The 20713-nt window shown below is 40.1% G+C and overlaps 1 protein-coding gene across 2 annotated transcripts in view; it reads right to left on the bottom strand.

Annotated features, from left to right (window-relative positions):
* Dp1 (satellite-binding protein 1 Dp1) overlaps nucleotides 1-20713 on the bottom strand; it is a gene marked incomplete at its 3' end in the record, with an annotated part of 137151 nt that overhangs the window by 21804 nt on the left and 94634 nt on the right. For both annotated transcript variants that reach the window (XM_070092183.1, XM_070092182.1), the window contains 5 exon segments: nucleotides 3358-3504; nucleotides 11753-11848; nucleotides 13033-13179; nucleotides 14235-14366; nucleotides 19815-19990. In XM_070092183.1, the coding sequence (XP_069948284.1) occupies nucleotides 3358-3504; nucleotides 11753-11848; nucleotides 13033-13179; nucleotides 14235-14366; nucleotides 19815-19990 (698 nt within the window).

Here is a 20713-nt window from a genome sequence, read left to right on the forward strand (position 1 = left end):
TGAATGCCATGGGAATCACAGTGAGACCCCCCCAGAGGAAATGATGGGCATTAAAATTAGGGCCGAGTAACAGAAGTGGTGGCGGCAGGGACGAAACAAGAAAGGCAACATTCGGGATAGAAAATGTAAGTGGATACGGGCTGCTATGTAATGCAGTGAAGTACGTACAAATAGCTGATGGTACGGAATAGTGCGCAGAAGAAGGGCACTTTCATTAAAGGTCCCATCACTAAAAGGAACCGAAGAATACAATAAATTATAGCCTGAGATGGGATAGGTAACTGCAGAGTGTAATTTTGGTTCTTGTAAGCAAACACCAATAGGGGAAAACTGGGAGAGCAACACCTGAAGCTCACCTCGATTACCCCTGAGGCCGCGTATATTCCACTGTAAATAGGCCATGATTGGCAATGATAAAGATACCAAAAATCCGCAGGTAAGGGTACCTACGGACTAGAGGGGTTAGAAAAGTCCACATGCGGCAGTAGCGGAAAACGTTCAAGCAGCGAAGGAACGGTGCGCTGCGAAGAAAGGAGTTGCGCAGATGGAGGAGAGGAAAGAGAAGGAACAGGGGGTGGATCAATGTCCATTGATGGTTTGGTCTCTGCAATATATTCAGAGATAGCTTCAAGTGTTTCGGAATTCAAAGACGTCGCATGGGAGACAATATTGGAGATGGAAGGAGGAGGGCGAGTAAAAATTGAAACCGTAATGGACTGTACAAAAGTAGGGGTGGACAAAAGGGTGGAGAGAACTGGAGAAGTGTGGGAGGGGACTGAAGAGGCAGAAACCTGGGAGGTGGCAGAAGAGGAAGAAACTGGGGAGGGGACAGAGGAGGAAGGCACAGCACGAGGAGGGTGAACCTCCACACTTGTAACAGAGCCAGTGAGAGGGAAAGAACTAGGTACAGAGACCGGGAAGGTAAAATTTGGAGGTGGAAGAAGTGAAGGAGAGGTTAAAGAAGATTTGAGCAATGGAGATTTTTTGGACTTATGAAAAGTAGAGGGACGATTGGGAGGTGTCGTATGAAGTCTTGTTGATACCGGGGCCTGCGAGGGAGAACACGAAGAAGTGAGAACAGACTGAGGTGTTGAAGTAGGGACTTCTGAGCCAAGGACAGCAAAAGAATTAGAGACAGAAGTGACTATGGGAGGGGTAACCACAGAAGAAGTTGCAGAAGATGGGACCGCAGAAGTGGGGGGGACATTTAGCAACACGAGAATAAGAAATACGAGGCAGCCTCCCTTGGAGGCGCAGTTGAGAAACTGCCATAGAATAAGGGAGACCTTCAGCTTCTTTGAGGCAATGGATTTCTCGCTCATTTAAGTAGACCTGGCAAGGGCGAGAGTGAGAAGGGCGAGCCTCATGACAATTAAGGCAAGAGGGAGGTCGACTACAAGACATATTAGAATGGTCATCAGCACCACAGACTGGGCATTCAGCTACAGATCTGCAATATTTTGCAGGGTGACCAAATCGCCAGCAGTTTCTACACTGTTGTGATGTAGGGATCACCTTTTGAAAGTGTAAATGATGTTCTGCTACATAAACAGAGGATGGGAGTTCACAGCTGTCGAAAGTTAATCGAGCCACATTGCAAGGGTAACGTCTCCGCCCGCGGGCAGGAAGGACCTAAGTGTCTACTTTGAGGATTGGGAGATCTTGGAGTTCCAGCTGTTCAAGAATGTCATTGCCACATGTCTGGAAATTCTGTTGGATTATGGTATGAGGCAGAATAACAGTACCACTACAAGAATTGAGGGAATGATGTTTTTCGATAGTGACGGGAATAGTATCGATATGTGAAAGAAGAGAAAGATCACGAGCTTGGGTGGCATTCTGGACAGTGATGATGCAGGTACCGCTCTTGAGAGCATGAAAGGAGGAAATATCTCTACCAACATAGCCTAGAGCGCCTTGCTAATACTATGGTCGGAAAGATAGGCAATAGAGGAAGTCGGTCGTAAAGAATTTAGTCCATTGTGCATTCCGAAACTGAGCGTGGAAAGGGAGAGCACGACATGTCGATCTTTTCTGAGTAGAACGAGGTGGCAAAGAAGTATCATCAAGCAATTGTCGTTGGCGTTTAGGAGTGGGACCGGAGTTGGTCCGACGTGGGACAGGCTTGCAATTCGAAAATTGACGCACCGTAGAGGGAGAGGCCGGAAGCCTAGTCAAAGGATACACAAATAACCCGCACATAGAAGAGAGAAGTTTACGACAATGTTTCAGTCCGACTTGGACCATTTACAAAGCCACACTAACCAGAAGTGGAGCAGGACGGCTATATATAGGCAGGAAGAGGTAGTGGTGGTGGTATAAGTAGTAGTAGTGGTAGTGGTAGTAGTGGGGAATTTATAGTCAAAGGAGAGCGGAGGTCAGACAAATCAAAGAAGTCAGTCGAAACCCCGGCAACTCAAGGGGGTGATGAAACAGCACCAGCAAGAGGTACAGGGCCCTTAGGAGTGTCCGAAGAGTGGTCAAAAGACGAGGCGAGGTCAGAATGGGGTGCAGTAACAAGAAGGGGCCCGGGGATAGTGGGGTCATGGATTGGGTCCTCCATGGTTAGGTTACTTCTTTCTTTTTGTTTTTAAGAAAAAAAAAAAAGAAAAAAAAAAAGAATAAAAAAAAGGGGGGGGGGGGGCAGGAAAGGGTAGTTCCTAGGAGGAATGAAAGGGCCAGAAATCTCCCTCCGCGCCCAAGAGGACCTCAGCACCACAAGTAGCGCAGATGCGGAATGGAACCCGTGCCATACCCTACCCTTTATGCCAGTAAACCAGCAATCCAGGATAGCAACCTCACATCTGCCGAGCTACCTCGGCAGACAAAAGAGAGGGCGGCCGGATGTCCGCCACAAAGCATATCTCCTTTGGCCACCACCCCCGGAATCCAAAAGGTAACCTCCAGAGATACACCCGTAACCTGAAAGACACCCAAAGCCACCCCTCGAGAGACCAGAGAGGGATTGGGGCATCCCCAGGCGATCCAGATTCCACGGCAAACTACACCACCACCAAGAACCTCAACGGAATGGGATGGACCCTGGTACCCTTTCCCCTACCCAGGAACTAGCTTGCCTGTGGGAAAAATCCCAAAGGCCAAAAAGAGGAAGGGCAAAAGGGAGGGGTGGGGAGGAGGAGGAGGAAAGGAAAAAGGGAGGATGGGATAGGGAAGGGGGGATTGGGGGGTAATTAGGTTTGGTCTGAGGAAGGAGACCAACAGGTCTAATTCCTCAGACCAAGAGCCTCTTCACCACGCCAAGGAGCCCCCCTTGAAGAGGTTAACTTGGAAATATTATCAGCATTATCATTAAGATTGTATACAGTTTTTCTTTATTTGATCAAACTTGCTAATTACCTTTTTACCAATTATGGTAATTAATTCCTTGTCTTCATCTTTGTCTGTTGGGAAAATGATGCGGGCTCCAGTGGCATCACGAATCTTGCGGATGTTAGCTCCACTTCGGCCAATCAGGAAACGATGATGTTGCTGCTTGGCCCGCACCTGGCATGATGTGGTCACACATTAGATTGAAACAAACAAATTTAAGATAATTAGAAAGATTTTTTTTTTTTTTGTTAAAAACTCTTTGAGGCTCAAACCAACAACACTTAAGAAGTGAAGGGATTAAGGAAAACCAGTTAACCAGTGGGAAGCACAGTGCCTGCACTCTGAAAGAAGGTTAAGAGAGATTTGCTGTTTGGAGGGGCAACTCAACTTTTTTTTTTTTTTTTTTTTTTTAAACATAGGGTTTGACAAGGTTAAGGATCCCTAGCTTTATTGACAAGCTATTTGCAGGTTAAGGATTCCTTACTCTATTGGCAAGCTAAGAGCTGTTACCTACATCAGCTCATTTGAAAGTACAGTGGACCCCCGGTTAACGAACTTTTTTCATTCCAGTAGTATGTTCAGGTGCCAGTACTGACCGAATTTTTTCCCATAAGGAATATTGTGAAGTAGATTAGTCCATTTCAGACCCCCAAACATACACGTACAAACGCACTTACATAAATACACTTACATAATTGGTCGTATTTGGAGGTGATCGTTAAGCGGGGGTCCACTGTATTTTTATTGTTATGAGACATACAAGTAGGGAACAGGATGAAGTCGGAGCCATCTGTGGGCCAGAATTTTCATTTGATCAACTATCTCATTAACATCATTATGCTGTACGAATGTGTGCCATACTCAAGTCATCCTGGGTATATATGATCTCAGATGGAGTGATGTTCTGGAGAAGGGTACAGCCAGAGTGAAGTTGCTGCTTTCTGCCCATCTTGTGGCATAAAAGCTTGTTTCACACAGTCCTCGAAGTGGATCCAAGTGTGGTACTTTTGACAATATTGGCCTTGTACATAACAGTAAGGCCACCCACATCCCTCCTGTGTTGAAGGCTCTGCTGAAATGACAGATCTATCCAGGATTGGTCCAGGCGAGAGACGAGACGTCTTGCTCTGTTCTCTACTCTGTCAAGCAGTCGCAGACGAGAGGGAAGGAGGCATGCCTCTGAATACCATAGGAAGGTGTAGAAATATACCTAGTTGGATTACTCTTATTGTGGCTAGGTGGTTCAGTGGCTAAAGTGACGGTCTGAAGTTTTGAGACTCTCTGATCGAGGGTTCTATTCCCACCAGAGGTATGGTTTTTTTTTACCACCTTTCATTCTACACATTGCCTAATGCTCTTCCTTATGTCTGTAAGATATTAAAATACTGATATACAATATGGGCAAGATGATTAATTATAAATGTGCAGTAGAGCCTAAGGTAATGAACATTGACTTCTAGGCTGAGGGACTGATTACCTTATCTTCAGCTGTCTTCTACGTATAATTCTGCAAGGCTAAGGGACAGATTATCTAATTTTCTAGTTTTTGTATATCATCTCTGTATAGAATTGAAAAGTCACTGGTTGGTGAGACATCCTTAAATTAAGATACCCACATGTTGCATCTTCCGAATTCTTCACTCCTCCTTGCCTAATGCATTAAATTACTGCCTGTCTTTCTTCAACAACATTCAACAGCTTGTAAAAATATCCCCTCCATCTAACGAGGGAGGGAGTATGGAAGAAGTGAATCTTTCTTTCTTTCAACACACTGGCCGTATCCCACCGAGGCGGGGTGGCCCAAAAGGAAAAACGAAAGTTTCTCCTTTTACATTTAGTAATATATACAGGAGAAAGGGTTACTAGCCCCTTGCTCCCGGCATTTTTGTTGCCTCTTACAACACACATGGCTTACAGAGGAAGAATTCTATTCCACTTCCCCATGGAGATAAAGAGGAAATAAACAAGAACAAGAACTAGAAAGAAAATAGAAGAAAACCCAGAGGGGTGTGTATATATATGCTTGTACATGTATGTGTAGTGTGACCTAAGTGTGAGTAGAAGTAGCAAGACATACCTGAACCCTTGCATGTTTATGAGACAGAAAAAAGGACACCAGCAATCCTACCATCATGTAAAACAATTACAGGCTTTCATTTTACACTCACTTGGCAGGACGGTAGTACCTCCCTGGGTGGTTGCTGTCTACCAACCTACTACCTGAATGTGTTCAGATATTTGGGAGTAGATTTGCCAGCAGATGGGTTTATGAAGAATGAGGTAAACTATAGAACTGATGAATGAAAAAAGGTGGGTGGTTCATTGAGGTATCTGTGGAGACAAAGAATGTCATCCATGAAGGCAAAGAAGGAAATGTACGAGAGTATAGTGGTAACGACATTCTTATATGGGTGTGAAGCATGGGTTGTAAATGCTGCAACGAGGAGGAGGCTGGGGGTAGTGGAGATATCATGTCTAACTGTAATTTGTGTAAATATGCGTATGATAGAGTGGATAGAGGAGCAATGTGGCAGATGTTGCAAGTATATGGAATAGATGGTAAGTTACTAAATGCTGTAAAGAGTTTTTATGAGGATAGTGAGGTTCAGGTTAGGGTGTGTAGAAGAGAGGGAGGCTACTTCCCAGTAAAAGTACGTCTTAGACAGGGATGTGTAATGTCACCATGGTTGTTTAATATATTTATAGATGGGGTTGTAAAAGAAGTAAATGCTAGGGTGTTCAGGAGAGGGGTGGGATCAAATTATGGGGAATCAAATTCAAAATGGGAATTGACACAGTTACTTTTTGCTGATGATACTGTGCTTATGGGAGATTCTAAAGAAAAATTGCAAAGGTTAGTGGATGAGTTTGGGAATGTGTGTAAAGGTAGAAAGTTGAAAGTGAACATAGAAAAGAGTAAGGTGATGAGGGTATCAAATGATTTAGATAAAGAAAAATTGGATATCAAATTGGGGAGGAGGAGTATGGAAGAAGTGAATGTTTTCAGATACTTGGGAGTTGACGTGTCGGCGGATGGATTTATGAAGGATGAGGTTAATCATAGAATTGATGAGGGAAAAAAGGTGAGTGGTGCGTTGAAGTATATGTGGAGTCAAAAAACGTTATCTATGGAGGCAAAGAAGGGAATGTATGAAAGTATAGTAGTACCAACACTCTTATATGGATGTGAAGCTTGGGTGGTAAATGCAACAGCGAGGAGACGGTTGGAGGCAGTGGAGATGTCCTGTCTAAGGGCAATATGTGGTGTAAATATTATGCAGAAAATTTGGAGTGTGGAAATTAGGAAAAGGTGTGGAGTTAATAAAAGTATTAGTCAGAGGGCAGAAGAGGGGTTGTTGAGGTGGTTTGGTCATTTAGAGAGAATGGATCAAAGTAGAATGACATGGAAAGCATATAAATCTATAGGGGAAGGAAAGCGGGGTAGGGGTCGTCCTCGAAAGGGTTGGAGAGGGGGTAAAGGAGGTTTTGTGGGTGAGGGGCTTGGACTTCCAGCAAGCGTGCATGAGCGTGTTAGATAGGAGTGAATGGAGACGAATGGTACTTGGGACCTGACGATCTGTTGGAGTGTGAGCAGGGTAATATTTAGTGAAGGGATTCAGGGAAACCGGTTATTTTCATATAGTCGGACTTGAGTCCTGGAAATGGGAAGTACAATGCCTGCACTTTAAAGGAGGGGTTTGGGATATTGGCAGTTTGGAGGGATATGTTGTGTATCTTTATACGTATATGCTTCTAAACTGTTGTATTCTGAGCACCTCTGCAAAAACAGTGATAATGTGTGAGTGTGGTGCAAGTGTTGAATGATGATGAAAGTATTTTCTTTTTGGGGATTTTTCTTTCTTTTTTGGGTCGCCCTGCCTCAGTGGGAGACGGCCGACTTGTTGAAAAAAAAAAAATGTAAAAGAAGGAAACAAAGTGAACATAGAAAAAAGCAAGGTGATGAAAGTAACAAAAAGTCTAGGGAATGCCAGATTGAATATCAAATTGGAGAAAGTAAATATGGCTGAAATTAATGCAATCAGATATTTGGGAGTAGGTATGTGAGCAGATAGGTCTATGGAGGATGAAATGATCTACAGGATAGACAAGGGACAAATACGTGGTGGCATGTTGAAGCATCTGTGGAAAGAAAAAAATTATCAATGAAAGCAAAAATGGGAATATATTAGAATACAGTGATACCAACATTTAGAAGAATTATAATTCAGAGGACCAAGGAGTGCTTGCTGAGACAGTTAGGGAAACCAGTTAGCTGGACTAAAGTTAGTTCTGGAGGTGGGAAATACAGTGAATGCACTCTGAAGGAGTTTAGAGAAACAGTTTAGAGAAACATCTGAACTTAAGTATCTATGTGCCTCTGGCATGACAGTAATAGAGTGAATGATGGTGAAAGTGTCTTTTGGGGTCACCCTACCTCAGTGGGAGATGGCCAGGGCGGTTAAAAAAAAAAAAAAATACAGTGGCACCCCGAGTTTTGCACAGATCCCAACTCGAACAATTATGTAAGTGTATTTTTGGGGGTCTGAAACAGACTAATCTAACCTACGTTATTTCTTATGGGAACAAATTCGTTCGGTAACGGTACTTGAACAACCTTCTGAAATGAATTATGGCGGAAACTCGGGGTACCACTGTAGATGTCCCGCTTAATCCAAACTATATTCTTAATTCATTGAAAAAGTAATTAGCAATTATATGTCATGCTTACTGTCATCATAAATGTATTCCATAATCTTTAAATCTTGGGTATTTATAGAGAATGCATGTACTGATTTGGCTGTGAATAAATTATGCCTCAATGTAATCAGTGCTGTCTAACATTATTATTATATTTTGCACTAACCTTATTTGTGAAACTAAAGTTTCTTTTATCTGTTATATTGCAATCATTATTTAAGTAGCAATTGTAACGAGTTTAACAAACTAGTACTAATGCTTTTTATCTCTATCCAACAATTAATTTTCAATTATAATGCTCATACTTTATACCAAAGATGTTACTTTACATTATATACTATAATCTACAAAAGTTTAAGGTTTTAAGATCAAATTTTTAAATAAACAAGTAGATGGTTATCCATTTCATACAAAGTTTTAAGGGGTTGAAATTTGAGAAAGCTGTATGCCTGCCACACACTGGCTTCATCTCCATCCAGTGACCAATACAACACCAGCAACATTAGAGTTTGGGTTTCACTAGATTTTAATATATTCCATGTATGAGTAGTAAACTGACACTAAACTTTGATAAAAAAATAAAAGCAAAACTTTATGAAGGGACACTGTATGCACTGGCATTCATAGTACGTATTCTAAACTTTTAATGTACAATATTGCAGGTTAATATCCAGTGTTGGAGTTAAAATTTTCAGATACTTCAAATGCTTCTTGAAAGCTAGGGTATACAGTAGTTCCCCTGTATCTGCAGGGGATACAGTGGAACCTCTGGTCATGAACACTTCCGAACACGAACAAATCAGTTCACGACCAAAAAATTTGCCAAATTTTTTGCATCTGGTCACGAACACATAATTGGGTGCTAAACAAAAACAGCCACGCCAATTTTCACAGTCTGCGCCATTTTTGCACACATGCCAATTTTCCCCACTTCCTGTGTACACCTTGCCTTGTAGTCGGTTTCAGTCAGACATGCTGAAGGAGTTCTGGAAGGACCATTTCAACATTGTGCACTGCATCAGTCTCATTAACCAAGCCTAGGGAGGCTTCACATACCAGACCTTGAATTCAGCACGGAAGAAACTTTGGCCTGAATGAGTTCCTGAACAAGATCTCAAAGGATTTGAGACCTCTGTTGTGGAGGAGATTGTGTCTATGGGCAAGAGCATGGGTCTTGTAGTCAACAGTGATGACATCGAGGAACTGGTCGAGGATCACGAGGATGAATTGACAATTAATGACCTCGCTGAACTCCAGAATAAGCAGCACAAGGTGCTCAATGAGGAGCTGTCACCGGAGGAAGAAGAAAGGGAGGAGATTTAAAAGTGATGTGATAAAAGCTGTCATAGAAAAATGGAATGAGTGCCAGGATTTCACATTAGATCAGTTGATGGTGAAGTTTGGTCCACCAGCTAAATGAGAGAAAACACCTGAAGGAGAACGTCCCTCCATCGCGGAGGTAGACTCTCCCTCAAAACAGTAGCCTCCTCCCCACTTATCTTCCTCCTCACTTTCTTCACACCTAAAGTTGACTCACACAACATTAGTTTTCCTGGTTGTTCATGGTATGTTTTTTCTCTGTTATTTAAGGTTTTTTCTCTGTTAAACTATGCATTACTTTGTATATTTAAGGATTTTTCAAACTGCTTAAAACTCTTCATAAAAAAAAAAAAAAAAAAAAAAAAGCCTTTTTTACAGCAAACGGTTCGTAGGGGGTCTAGAACGGACTTGTGCAATGTTAGTTTTCTCTGTTCAAGGTTTTCACATTTAGTTTACTATTACACTGTGCATTCTATGGTATAATTAACTATTTTTGTGTTTAAAAATCTTAAAAAACCAATATTTACATACAGTTTGTAGGGGTCTGGAACAGATTAATCGTGTTTGCATACAATCGAATGGGAAAATTAGGTTCGGGTCATGACCAGAATTTTGGAACGAGTCGTGGTTGTGACTAGAGGTTCCACTGTATGTTCCAATACCTACCGTGGATACCTGAAACTGCATATAGTAGTGAACCCTATACACAAGTCATTTTTCATTTACATACATACCTATGATAAAGCTTAATTGATAAATTATGCAAAATAAGTCTAGAATTAGCATTTTTTCACTGATAGAAAGCATTTCACAACTTCTCTTAGGTTTTGAAGAACTGCCAGCATCACTACTCATGCACTTTGTAGCCATTAAGCAAAATTAAGGGTTATTTTCAGGCCATGGTAAACTGTGGATACCTGAAACCACATAAGAGAATCTGTGGATACAGGGGTTCTACTGTATTTACAAAGAAAGGTGAACAATTAAGCATTTTTAGGAAAAAAGTTTGGAGATCAACTAATACACAAAATTATACTATACTTGAGCATATAGGGTAAAGGTTCTCATGCCTATGTCGCATCTGAAACACCAGAGGTACAAAACCTATGCAATTCATGCTTTAAAAATAAAGTTGGATGTGTAATGTCACCATGGTTATTTAATATATTTATAGATGGGGTTGTAAAAGAAGTAAATGCTAGGGTGTTCGGGAGAGGGGTGGGATCAAATTATGGGAGTCAAATACAAAATGGGAATAGACAGTTACTTTTTGCTCATGATCCTGTACTTATGGGAGATTCTAAAGAAAAGTTGCAAAGGTTAGTGGATGAGTTTGGGAGTGTGTGTAAAGGTAGAAAGTTGAAAGTGAACACAGAAAAGAGTAAGGTGATGAGGGTATCAAATGATTTAGATAAAAAAAAAATTGGATATCAAATTGGGGAGGAGGAGTATGGAAGAAGTGAATGTTTTCAGATACTTGGGAGTTGACGTGTCGGCGGATGGATTTACGAAGGAGGTTAATCGTAGAATTGATGAAGGAAAAAAGGCGAGTGGTGCGTTGAGATATTTGTGGAGACAAAAAACTTTATCTATGGAGGCAAAGAAGGGAATGTATGAAAGTATAGTAGTACCAACACTCTTATATGGGTGTGAAGCTTGGGTTGTAAATGCTGCAGCAAGGAGGTGGTTGGAGGCAGTGGAGATGTCCTAAGGGCAATGTGTGGTGTAAATATTATGCAGAAAATTCAGTGTGGAAATTAGAAGGTGTGGAGTTAAAAAAAAGTATTAGTCAGAGGGCTGAAGAGGGGTTGTTGAGGTGGTTTGGTCATTTAGAGAGAATGGATCAAAGTAAACTGACATCAAGAGCGTATAAATCTGTAGGGAAAGGAAGGCGGGGTAGGGGTCGTCCTCAAAAATGTTGGAGGGAGGGGGTAAAGGAGGTTTTGTGGGCGAAGGGCTTGGACTTCCAGCAAGCATGTGCAAGCATGTTAGATAGGAGTGAATGGAGATGAATGGTATTTGGGACCTGACGAGCTGTTGGAGAGTGAGCAGGGTAATATTTAGTGAACGGATTCAGGGGAAACCGGTTATTTTTATATAGCCGGACTTGAGTACTGGAAATGGGAAGTACAATGCCTGCACTTTAAAGGAGGGTTTTGGGATATTGGTAGTTTGGAAGGATATTTTGTGTATCTTTGTACGTATATGCTTCTAAACTGTTGTATTCTGAGCACCTCTGCAAAAAGTGATTATGTGTGAGTGAGGTGAAAGTGTTGAATGATGATGAAAGCATTTTCTTTTTGGGGATTTTCTTTCTTTTTGGGTCACCCTGTTTCGGTGGGAGACGGCTAACTTGTTAAAAAAAAAAAAAAAAAGTATCTGTAACCAAAGATTGTACTCTCACCTCAGCAGTGTAGCTGGCCAATTGTTTTTCATTGCTGAGGTCTACTAGCATTTGTTTAGCTTTATGAACATCCTCCTTTGGACCTCTAATTGTGACCTGAAAATGTGATCATTTTTAAAGAAATGACAAAGGAAGATAAACAGAGCAAAAAATGTAAACAATTATTATATGACAATGATTTTTTTATTTAAGGAAGTTTCATTAAACTCTTCCACTGTCTCTTACATGCATTTACATTACTGACCCCAGCATCACTCACAGATCTACATTTTGAGATCAATTCCCTCAGATAAGCTGTGAGTGGTAATTTTTGGCATAGACATAAGTGTTTGTAGCAAGTGGGCACAGTACAAAAAAAATCCTATCTCATGCAGTGCATGATGGGAAAAGCAACTGCTGACTATGTTTGGTTTAAAATAGCAAATTTGAGGTTATCTAAGGATGGTTTTTATGGTTTTACTGGCTGTTTCTTGGTATCGTTTGATAGAAGGTAAGACAACACTGAGATAGAGATGATTATGGTTGGTTTCATGATCAAAAGTAGCTTGATATCAAGATCCAAATAGCTTAAATATTCAGTTTTTTGACAATTTTCCCAAGGGGTATATTTTTTGCAAGAAATTGGCCAAATTACCAAATTATGTTCACTTTATAAGGTAGTTCTGATAGTTGAATGGGCAGTTTCTTGTGCTCAATTGAATGGAAGGCACTAGTGAAACAGGACTCATGAAATCATAATGACACGATTGCAAACAAACCATACTACGGGAGGGATTTGAACCCGCGGTCAGAGAGTCTCAAAACTCCAGACCGTCGCATTAGCCACTGGACCAGCTAGCCACAATAAGATTCGTCCAACTAGGTATATTTCTACACCATAGGAAAGTTAGCATAGGCACCACTGTGACCACAAATGCAAGTTTTTACAGATGAATCTCCAGCTAGCGTGGCCGTGACGAACTCTAGCTCAAGTCCCCTAGTGAAACAGCTAAGAATGTGGTCAAATTGAGCAATGGAAATTATTTAAAATATGACTCAAAGTGGGTGAAATTGCCAATGTGTAAACTGCACCCAGACTGCCAACTTTGCTCCTGCATAATTCCATAAGCTTTCCATGAAAATTTATATTTTTGGTGTCATTACCTTCAGAAAGAGATTCTCTACTATTTCAGAAGACTTCTTTTTTTATTTTTTAATTCCCAACACTGTCATAACTTTTAATTCAGGGGTCCTGAGTGCACTAAAAACATTTGCACAGAATTTTTTTGGCTGAAAATTACCTTGTCTGAGGTTTTCTCTGGTGGTGGGAACTTTATGGATACACCTCCACACTCTTCGCTCACACTCTGAATCAACTTGCCTCCTGCACCAATCATTGAATTGTGGAACTTGGCTGGGATGATGATGTCTACCTCAACAATACTTGCCTGGAAGAAAAAGCTTTGTTAATTAAACATTTCTAAACATCTTCCAACATCTGAATGAAGAATGATTAAATTACTTTTGACTCAAACTACTACTGTGTAATTTAAATACAGCGCCGCACTCTGAAGGAGGGGTGTTAATGTTGCAGTTTTATAACTGTAGTGTGAGCACGCCTCTGGCAAGACAGTGATGGAGTGAATGATGATGAAAGATTTTTTTTCGGGCCACCCTGTCTTGGAGGGAGACTGCTGATGTGTTAATAATAATAATATTTTCAAAATATTAATAATGTATGTATATTAACATAAAAAAAGTAATGTAAAAGTAAGTAATGTGTCTTGCACATTTCTGTCCATCATTTTCAACTACTTAAAACATAGTAACAAAATAAGAAACAGTACCAGAGTTTCCTGCACAGTAATCTAATTGGTAATCTAATTGGTAATCTAACTGGTAATCTAACTGGTAATCTAACTGGTAATCTAACTGGTAATCTAACTGGTAATCTAACTGGTAATCTAACTGGTAATCTAACTGGTAATCTAACTGGTAATCTAACTGGTAATCTAACTGGTAATCTAACTGGTAATAACTGGTAATCTAACTGGTAATCTAACTGGTAATCTAACTGGTAATAACTGGTAATCTAACTGGTAATCTAACTGGTAATCTAACTGGTAATCTAACTGGTAATCTAACTGGTAATCTAACTGGTAATCTAACTGGTAATCTAACTGGTAATCTAACTGGTAATCTAACTGGTAATCTAACTGGTAATCTAACTGGTAATCTAACTGGTAATCTAACTGGTAATCTAACTGGTAATCTAACTGGTAATCTAACTGGTAATCTAACTGGTAATCTAACTGGCAATATATTATTGCACATAAAAAAAAAAAAAGTCTGAACCAATACTGAGGAAAATAACGTAGTGATATGTTTGTTGGGAAGAGGAGAGGGGGATAAAGGACATTGTGCTATAAATTTATTACACCAGAAATATTTTTTTGTATAGTGACAGACACTGCAACGATGAAAAATTACGTCAAGAACTTACCAACTCTTCCTGAATTTTCTGAATACGTTCACGAGCCTTTTCACAATTCTCTTTTTTGCCCGTGATGATGATCTCATCACTGTTTTGACCTTCTGATGGCAGTTCAATGCGAGTTCCGGTTTCTTCTCTGATCTGTTGAAGAATCTCAAGCTTTATATGATGACCATGTCTTCTAACTGTTAATCATTCTTCAAATATACAACATACAGATACTGCAATAACAATAATTTATACAGAAACCACTTTTTTTTTTAACATGTCGGCCGTCAGAGACCGAGGCAGGGTGAACCAAAATAGGAAACACTTTCACCATCACTCACTCACACACACTCACTGTCTTTGCCGAGGCACCCAGATACGACAGTTCAGATGTCACTCTAAACATCCAAGATTCAAATCTGGCTAACCTGTTTCCCTCATCAGAAACAATTATTCTCAACAAATTTAACTTAAAAACAATGCTTTATACAGGTAATAAGCAGTATGTGCAGTTAATAGGGACTAGGATGATTATCTTCAATCTTTGAAACTAAATTACATATATTTACTCTTTGTATGGAAAATTGTGCATGCCATCTCAACCTATGTGTTTTAACCCTTCGAGGGTCCATGCTGTAGTTCTACGTCATAAGCTTGGCTCACTCAGATAAGCTGCGAGTGGTAAATTTGGGCCTAGATGAGAGAATGCATCTATGTGGTAAGTGTGCATCATATAAAACAAATCCTGCAGCACGCAGTGCATAATGAGAATAAAACTACGACTGTGTTTTTGGATTAAAACACTAACTTTGCAGTGTATTTTTGTATGGTTTTTCCAGTTGTATTCACAGTTTCTTGGCCTCATTTGACAGAACCCCATTTGCTCTGAGTACAAGAAACCACCCATTTATCTATTTCAACTACCCAATAATGTGATCAGAAATTGGTAATTTCGCCAATTTTATACAAAATTCAAGTAAGGCCAATTTCAAAATAGGGTCCAGAATTAACAATATGAACATGCCTAGAACTAAAATAACATTTTCTCTGTCATTACGATTTCGTGAGTCATTTTCTCTGTTCATTAGTCACGTCTCCAGGACCCTCTTATATTATGCTTGCTTTCCATTTTGAATTTTTATTCACACAAAAAATAGAAGATTTACTGTTATACAGACAACTGCATTATTGTAAAAATGTATAAATAATATCAGAGCATTTGTGAAAGCATATCAGACCCACCAGTTGATGTGAACTGGATGCGTAATGTGATCTGTTTACTCTTGAACATCGGCAAAAATCGAACATTTCTGCTACTTTGAGCTCAATTTCAAGACACTTTTAGTCCATAAACCATTCAAAATCATCTCTATTTCTGTAATATATCTTCCATTCTATCAAATGAGACCAAGAAAACTAGAATACAACCATAAATACCATATGAAAATACACCGCAAGGTCGGTGTTTTAAACCAAAAACACGGTCGGAGTTTCTTTTTTCTCACTATGTACTATGTGCTGCAGGATTTTTTTATACTGCACACACACACTGACCAATCAGACCCATTCTCTCACATGTAGGTCTACCAGTTATCTTCTGCAAGATTTGAAGCCGCTAGAATTTTGGCGTAATATTATGGGACCGACGTTGGCTTGCAAGCCATAATATTATGGCACCGACAGTGAAAGGGTTAACAACAGAAAAAGTTTATCATGTCTATCTTTTTCCTCTAAGGCAGTCTCTACCCAGTCACTTCATGTGCTTCAGATTGAAAACTAAGAATTTGGTATTGGGCATCAAGCAGGAATAAATAATTTACACTTAAATTAGCCAGAGGGATCGACTCGGTTGCATTACTGAATTCTAGAGTAACCCAAAGAAGGAACATTCATGATCAATCATCCTCTAGCTGTATTTCCGTAAGTGTATGGACATGACATTTTAACCCTTAAATGGTCCAAACGTATATATACGTTTTTTCAACATCTGAAAGTATGTAAAAAATGTAGATCATCTTTTTCGTTTTACATTTGAAAACGTGTAAAAAAACTTTCATCTACATTTTTCTTTGTTATATTTGAAAATATGTAAAAAAAAATATGTAAAAAAAAGAGAAGAAGAAAAACTTTATAAAACTGGGTTGCTTAAATGTGCGTGGATGTAGTGCGGATGACAAGAAACAGATGATTGCTGATGTTATGAATGAAAAGAAGTTGGATGTCCTGGCCCTAAGCGAAACAAAGCTGAAGGGGGTAGGAGAGTTTCAGTGGGGGGAAATAAATGGGATTAAATCTGGAGTATCTGAGAGAGTTAGAGCAAAGGAAGGGGTAGCAGTAATGTTAAATGATCAGTTATGGAAGGAGAAAAGAGAATATGAATGTGTAAATTCAAGAATTATGTGGATTAAAGTAAAGGTTGGATGCGAGAAGTGGGTCATAATAAGCGTGTATGCACCTGGAGAAGAGAGGAATGCAGAGGAGAGAGAGAGATTTTGGGAGATGTTAAGTGAATGTATAGGAGCCTTTGAACCAAGTGAGAGAGTAATTGTGGTAGGGGACTTGAATGCTAAAGTAGGAGAAACTTTTAGAGAGGGTGTGGTAGGTAAGTTTGGGGTGCCAGGTGTAAATGATAATGGGAGCCCTTTGATTGAACTTTGTATAGAAAGGGGTTTAGTTATAGGTAATACATATTTTAAGAAAAAGAGGATAAATAAGTATACACGATATGATGTAGGGCGAAATGACAGTAGTTTGTTGGATTATGTATTGGTAGATAAAAGACTGTTGAGTAGACTTCAGGATGTACATGTTTATAGAGGGGCCACAGATATATCAGATCACTTTCTAGTTGTAGCTACACTGAGAGTAAAAGGTAGATGGGATACAAGGAGAATAGAAGCATCAGGGAAGAGAGAGGTGAAGGTTTATAAACTAAAAGAGGAGGCAGTTAGGGTAAGATATAAACAGCTATTGGAGGATAGATGGGCTAATGAGAGCATAGGCAATGGGGTCGAAGAGGTATGGGGTAGGTTTAAAAATGTAGTGTTAGAGTGTTCAGCAGAAGTTTGTGGTTACAGGAAAGTGGGTGCAGGAGGGAAGAGGAGCGATTGGTGGAATGATGATGTAAAGAGAGTAGTAAGGGAGAAAAAGTTAGCATATGAGAAGTTTTTACAAAGTAGAAGTGATGCAAGGAGGGAAGAGTATATGGAGAAAAAGAGAGAAGTTAAGAGAGTGGTGAAGCAATGTAAAAAGAGAGCAAATGAGAGAGTGGGTGAGATGTTATCAACAAATTTTGTTGAAAATAAGAAAAAGTTTTGGAGTGAGATTAACAAGTTAAGAAAGCCTAGAGAACAAATGGATTTGTCAGTTAAAAATAGGAGAGGAGAGTTATTAAATGGAGAGTTAGAGGTATTGGGAAGATGGAAGGAATATTTTGAGGAATTGTTAAATGTTGATGAAGATAGGGAAGCTGTGATTTCGTGTATAGGGCAAGGAGGAATAACATCTTGTAGGAGTGAGGAAGAGCCAGTTGTGAGTGTGGGGGAAGTTCGTGAGGCAGTAGGTAAAATGAAAGGGGGTAAGGCAGCCGGGATTGATGGGATAAAGATAGAAATGTTAAAAGCAGGTGGGGATATAGTTTTGGAGTGGTTGGTGCAATTATTTAATAAATGTATGGAAGAGGGTAAGGTACCTAGGGATTGGCAGAGAGCATGCATAGTTCCTTTGTATAAAGGCAAAGGGGATAAAAGAGAGTGCAAAAATTATAGGGGGATAAGTCTGTTGAGTGTACCTGGTAAAGTGTATGGTAGAGTTATAATTGAAAGAATTAAGAGTAAGACGGAGAATAGGATAGCAGATGAACAAGGAGGCTTTAGGAAAGGTAGGGGGTGTGTGGACCAGGTGTTTACAGTGAAACATATAAGTGAACAGTATTTAGATAAGGCTAAAGAGGTCTTTGTGGCATTTATGGATTTGGAAAAGGCGTATGACAGGGTGGATAGGGGGGCAATGTGGCAGATGTTGCAAGTGTATGGTGTAGGAGGTAGGTTACTGAAAGCAGTGAAGAGTTTTTATGAGGATAGTGAGGCTCAAGTTAGAGTATGTAGGAAAGAGGGAAATTTTTTCCCAGTAAAAGTAGGCCTTAGACAAGGATGTGTGATGTCACCGTGGTTGTTTAATATATTTATAGATGGGGTTGTAAGAGAAGTAAATGCGAGGGTCTTGGCAAGAGGCGTGGAGTTAAAAGATAAAGAATCACACACAAAGTGGGAGTTGTCACAGCTGCTCTTTGCTGATGACACTGTGCTCTTGGGAGATTCTGAAGAGAAGTTGCAGAGATTGGTGGATGAATTTGGTAGGGTGTGCAAAAGAAGAAAATTAAAGGTGAATACAGGAAAGAGTAAGGTTATGAGGATAACAAAAAGATTAGGTGATGAAAGATTGAATATCAGATTGGAGGGAGAGAGTATGGAGGAGGTGAACGTATTCAGATATTTGGGAGTGGACGTGTCAGCGGATGGGTCTATGAAAGATGAGGTGAATCATAGAATTGATGAGGGAAAAAGAGTGAGTGGTGCACTTAGGAGTCTGTGGAGACAAAGAACTTTGTCCTTGGAGGCAAAGAGGGGAATGTATGAGAGTATAGTTTTACCAACGCTCTTATATGGGTGTGAAGCGTGGGTGATGAATGTTGCAGCGAGGAGAAGGCTGGAGGCAGTGGAGATGTCATGTCTGAGGGCAATGTGTGGTGTGAATATAATGCAGAGAATTCGTAGTTTGGAAGTTAGGAGGAGGTGCGGGATTACCAAAACTGTTGTCCAGAGGGCTGAGGAAGGGTTGTTGAGGTGGTTCGGACATGTAGAGAGAATGGAGCGAAACAGAATGACTTCAAGAGTGTATCAGTCTGTAGTGGAAGGAAGGCGGGGTAGGGGTCGGCCTAGGAAGGGTTGGAGGGAGGGGGTAAAGGAGGTTTTGTGTGCGAGGGGCTTGGACTTCCAGCAGGCATGCGTGAGCGTGTTTGATAGGAGTGAATGGAGACAAATGGTTTTTAATACTTGACGTGCTGTTGGAGTGTGAGCAAAGTAACATTTATGAAGGGATTCAGGGAAACCGGCAGGCCGGACTTGAGTCCTGGAGATGGGAAGTACAGTGCCTGCACTCTGAAGGAGGGGTGTTAATGTTGCAGTTTAAAAACTGTAGTGTAAAGCACCCTTCTGGCAAGACAGTGATGGAGTGAATGATGGTGAAAGTTTTTCTTTTTCGGGCCACCCTGCCTTGGTGGGAATCGGCCGGTGTGATAATAAAATAATAATAAATGTAAAAAAACAGTAGATCTACTTTTGTAGCACTACAAATTTGAACATCGATCTGTTTGGACCGTTTAAGGGTTAATGACCGTGTGAACTGCAACATCCACACCCATTCTTCAGAATTCAGGTGCTGTGGGTCACACCACCATAATACTTCAGGCTAACCACTCTCTGACTCACTTCATAAATGCTGCTCAGACTATTTACAGTATATCCTCCAGACTGAATTCTGACAAATTATCCCAACCAGCATTTCCATAAAAAAAAATTTTCTTTTGCAAAAGCAGCTTACCTTGTTGATATTTGCACCACCTTTGCCAATGATGAACTTGTGGAACTGACGGAAGATAGAGACCTTAACCTGGTAGTTTGTTTCATTAAGCTCTTTCAACATTTTCTTCAGGAACATGTAACATTGGTCAACATCATCCTTAGGGCCACGGATCTTTACAATGTCAGACTGTTCACCTAGGAGAAAATAATTTATAAATTTATTAGAAGTAAGAGATTAAAAGCCACTTCAGAGATAGAGGAAAATAACCACTCAAGTGACGACAATGAAAAAAAAACTAAAGGAAATTGTAATAAGAAATGGTAGGGAGAAATAGAATGAACTCGAGTTTTCAATCAAGTGTAATAAATAGTGGTGAAAAGAATGGAATATCTTTCATGAAGAGCCAAAATGCATTCCTGGCTGATAGTGTATAAAGGATACTCACAAAGCCTACCTATTACAACATGTAAAACATTGGGGTTTGTTCACCAACTCGGCAAATTTCATAGTACCTGATTAATGTTTACCAAAAAATTATGAGCTAACCGTAAGTGCACCAAGTGGTCATCTACGAAAAATAAATGAACTTGGTTGAACACCGAGAAAAAATAATATTCTTAAGAGTCATAATCCCATACAAAATTCTGAAAAAATTCAACATTTCTTTACTTCTTATTAACATAAAAAAATATGAGTATACCAAATAAGCATCAAATGGCCATACACCAAGCAAATTCAAGTGATAAAAAAAAAAAAATTAAATTTAAAATTCAACCAAACCACCTCTCTTTTACCCTCCCTCCTCACTGCAGCACCAATTAACCAGCCATCATTGTGTACGTAGGAAGTGCACTTTACGAACCTGTGAACACCCATCTCCCTGCTATTATGTGAACACCCATCTCCCTGCTATTATG

Source organism: Cherax quadricarinatus, chromosome 38 (assembly GCF_038502225.1).
Source record: "Cherax quadricarinatus isolate ZL_2023a chromosome 38, ASM3850222v1, whole genome shotgun sequence".
In the NCBI taxonomy this organism is placed as follows: domain Eukaryota; kingdom Metazoa; phylum Arthropoda; class Malacostraca; order Decapoda; family Parastacidae; genus Cherax; species Cherax quadricarinatus.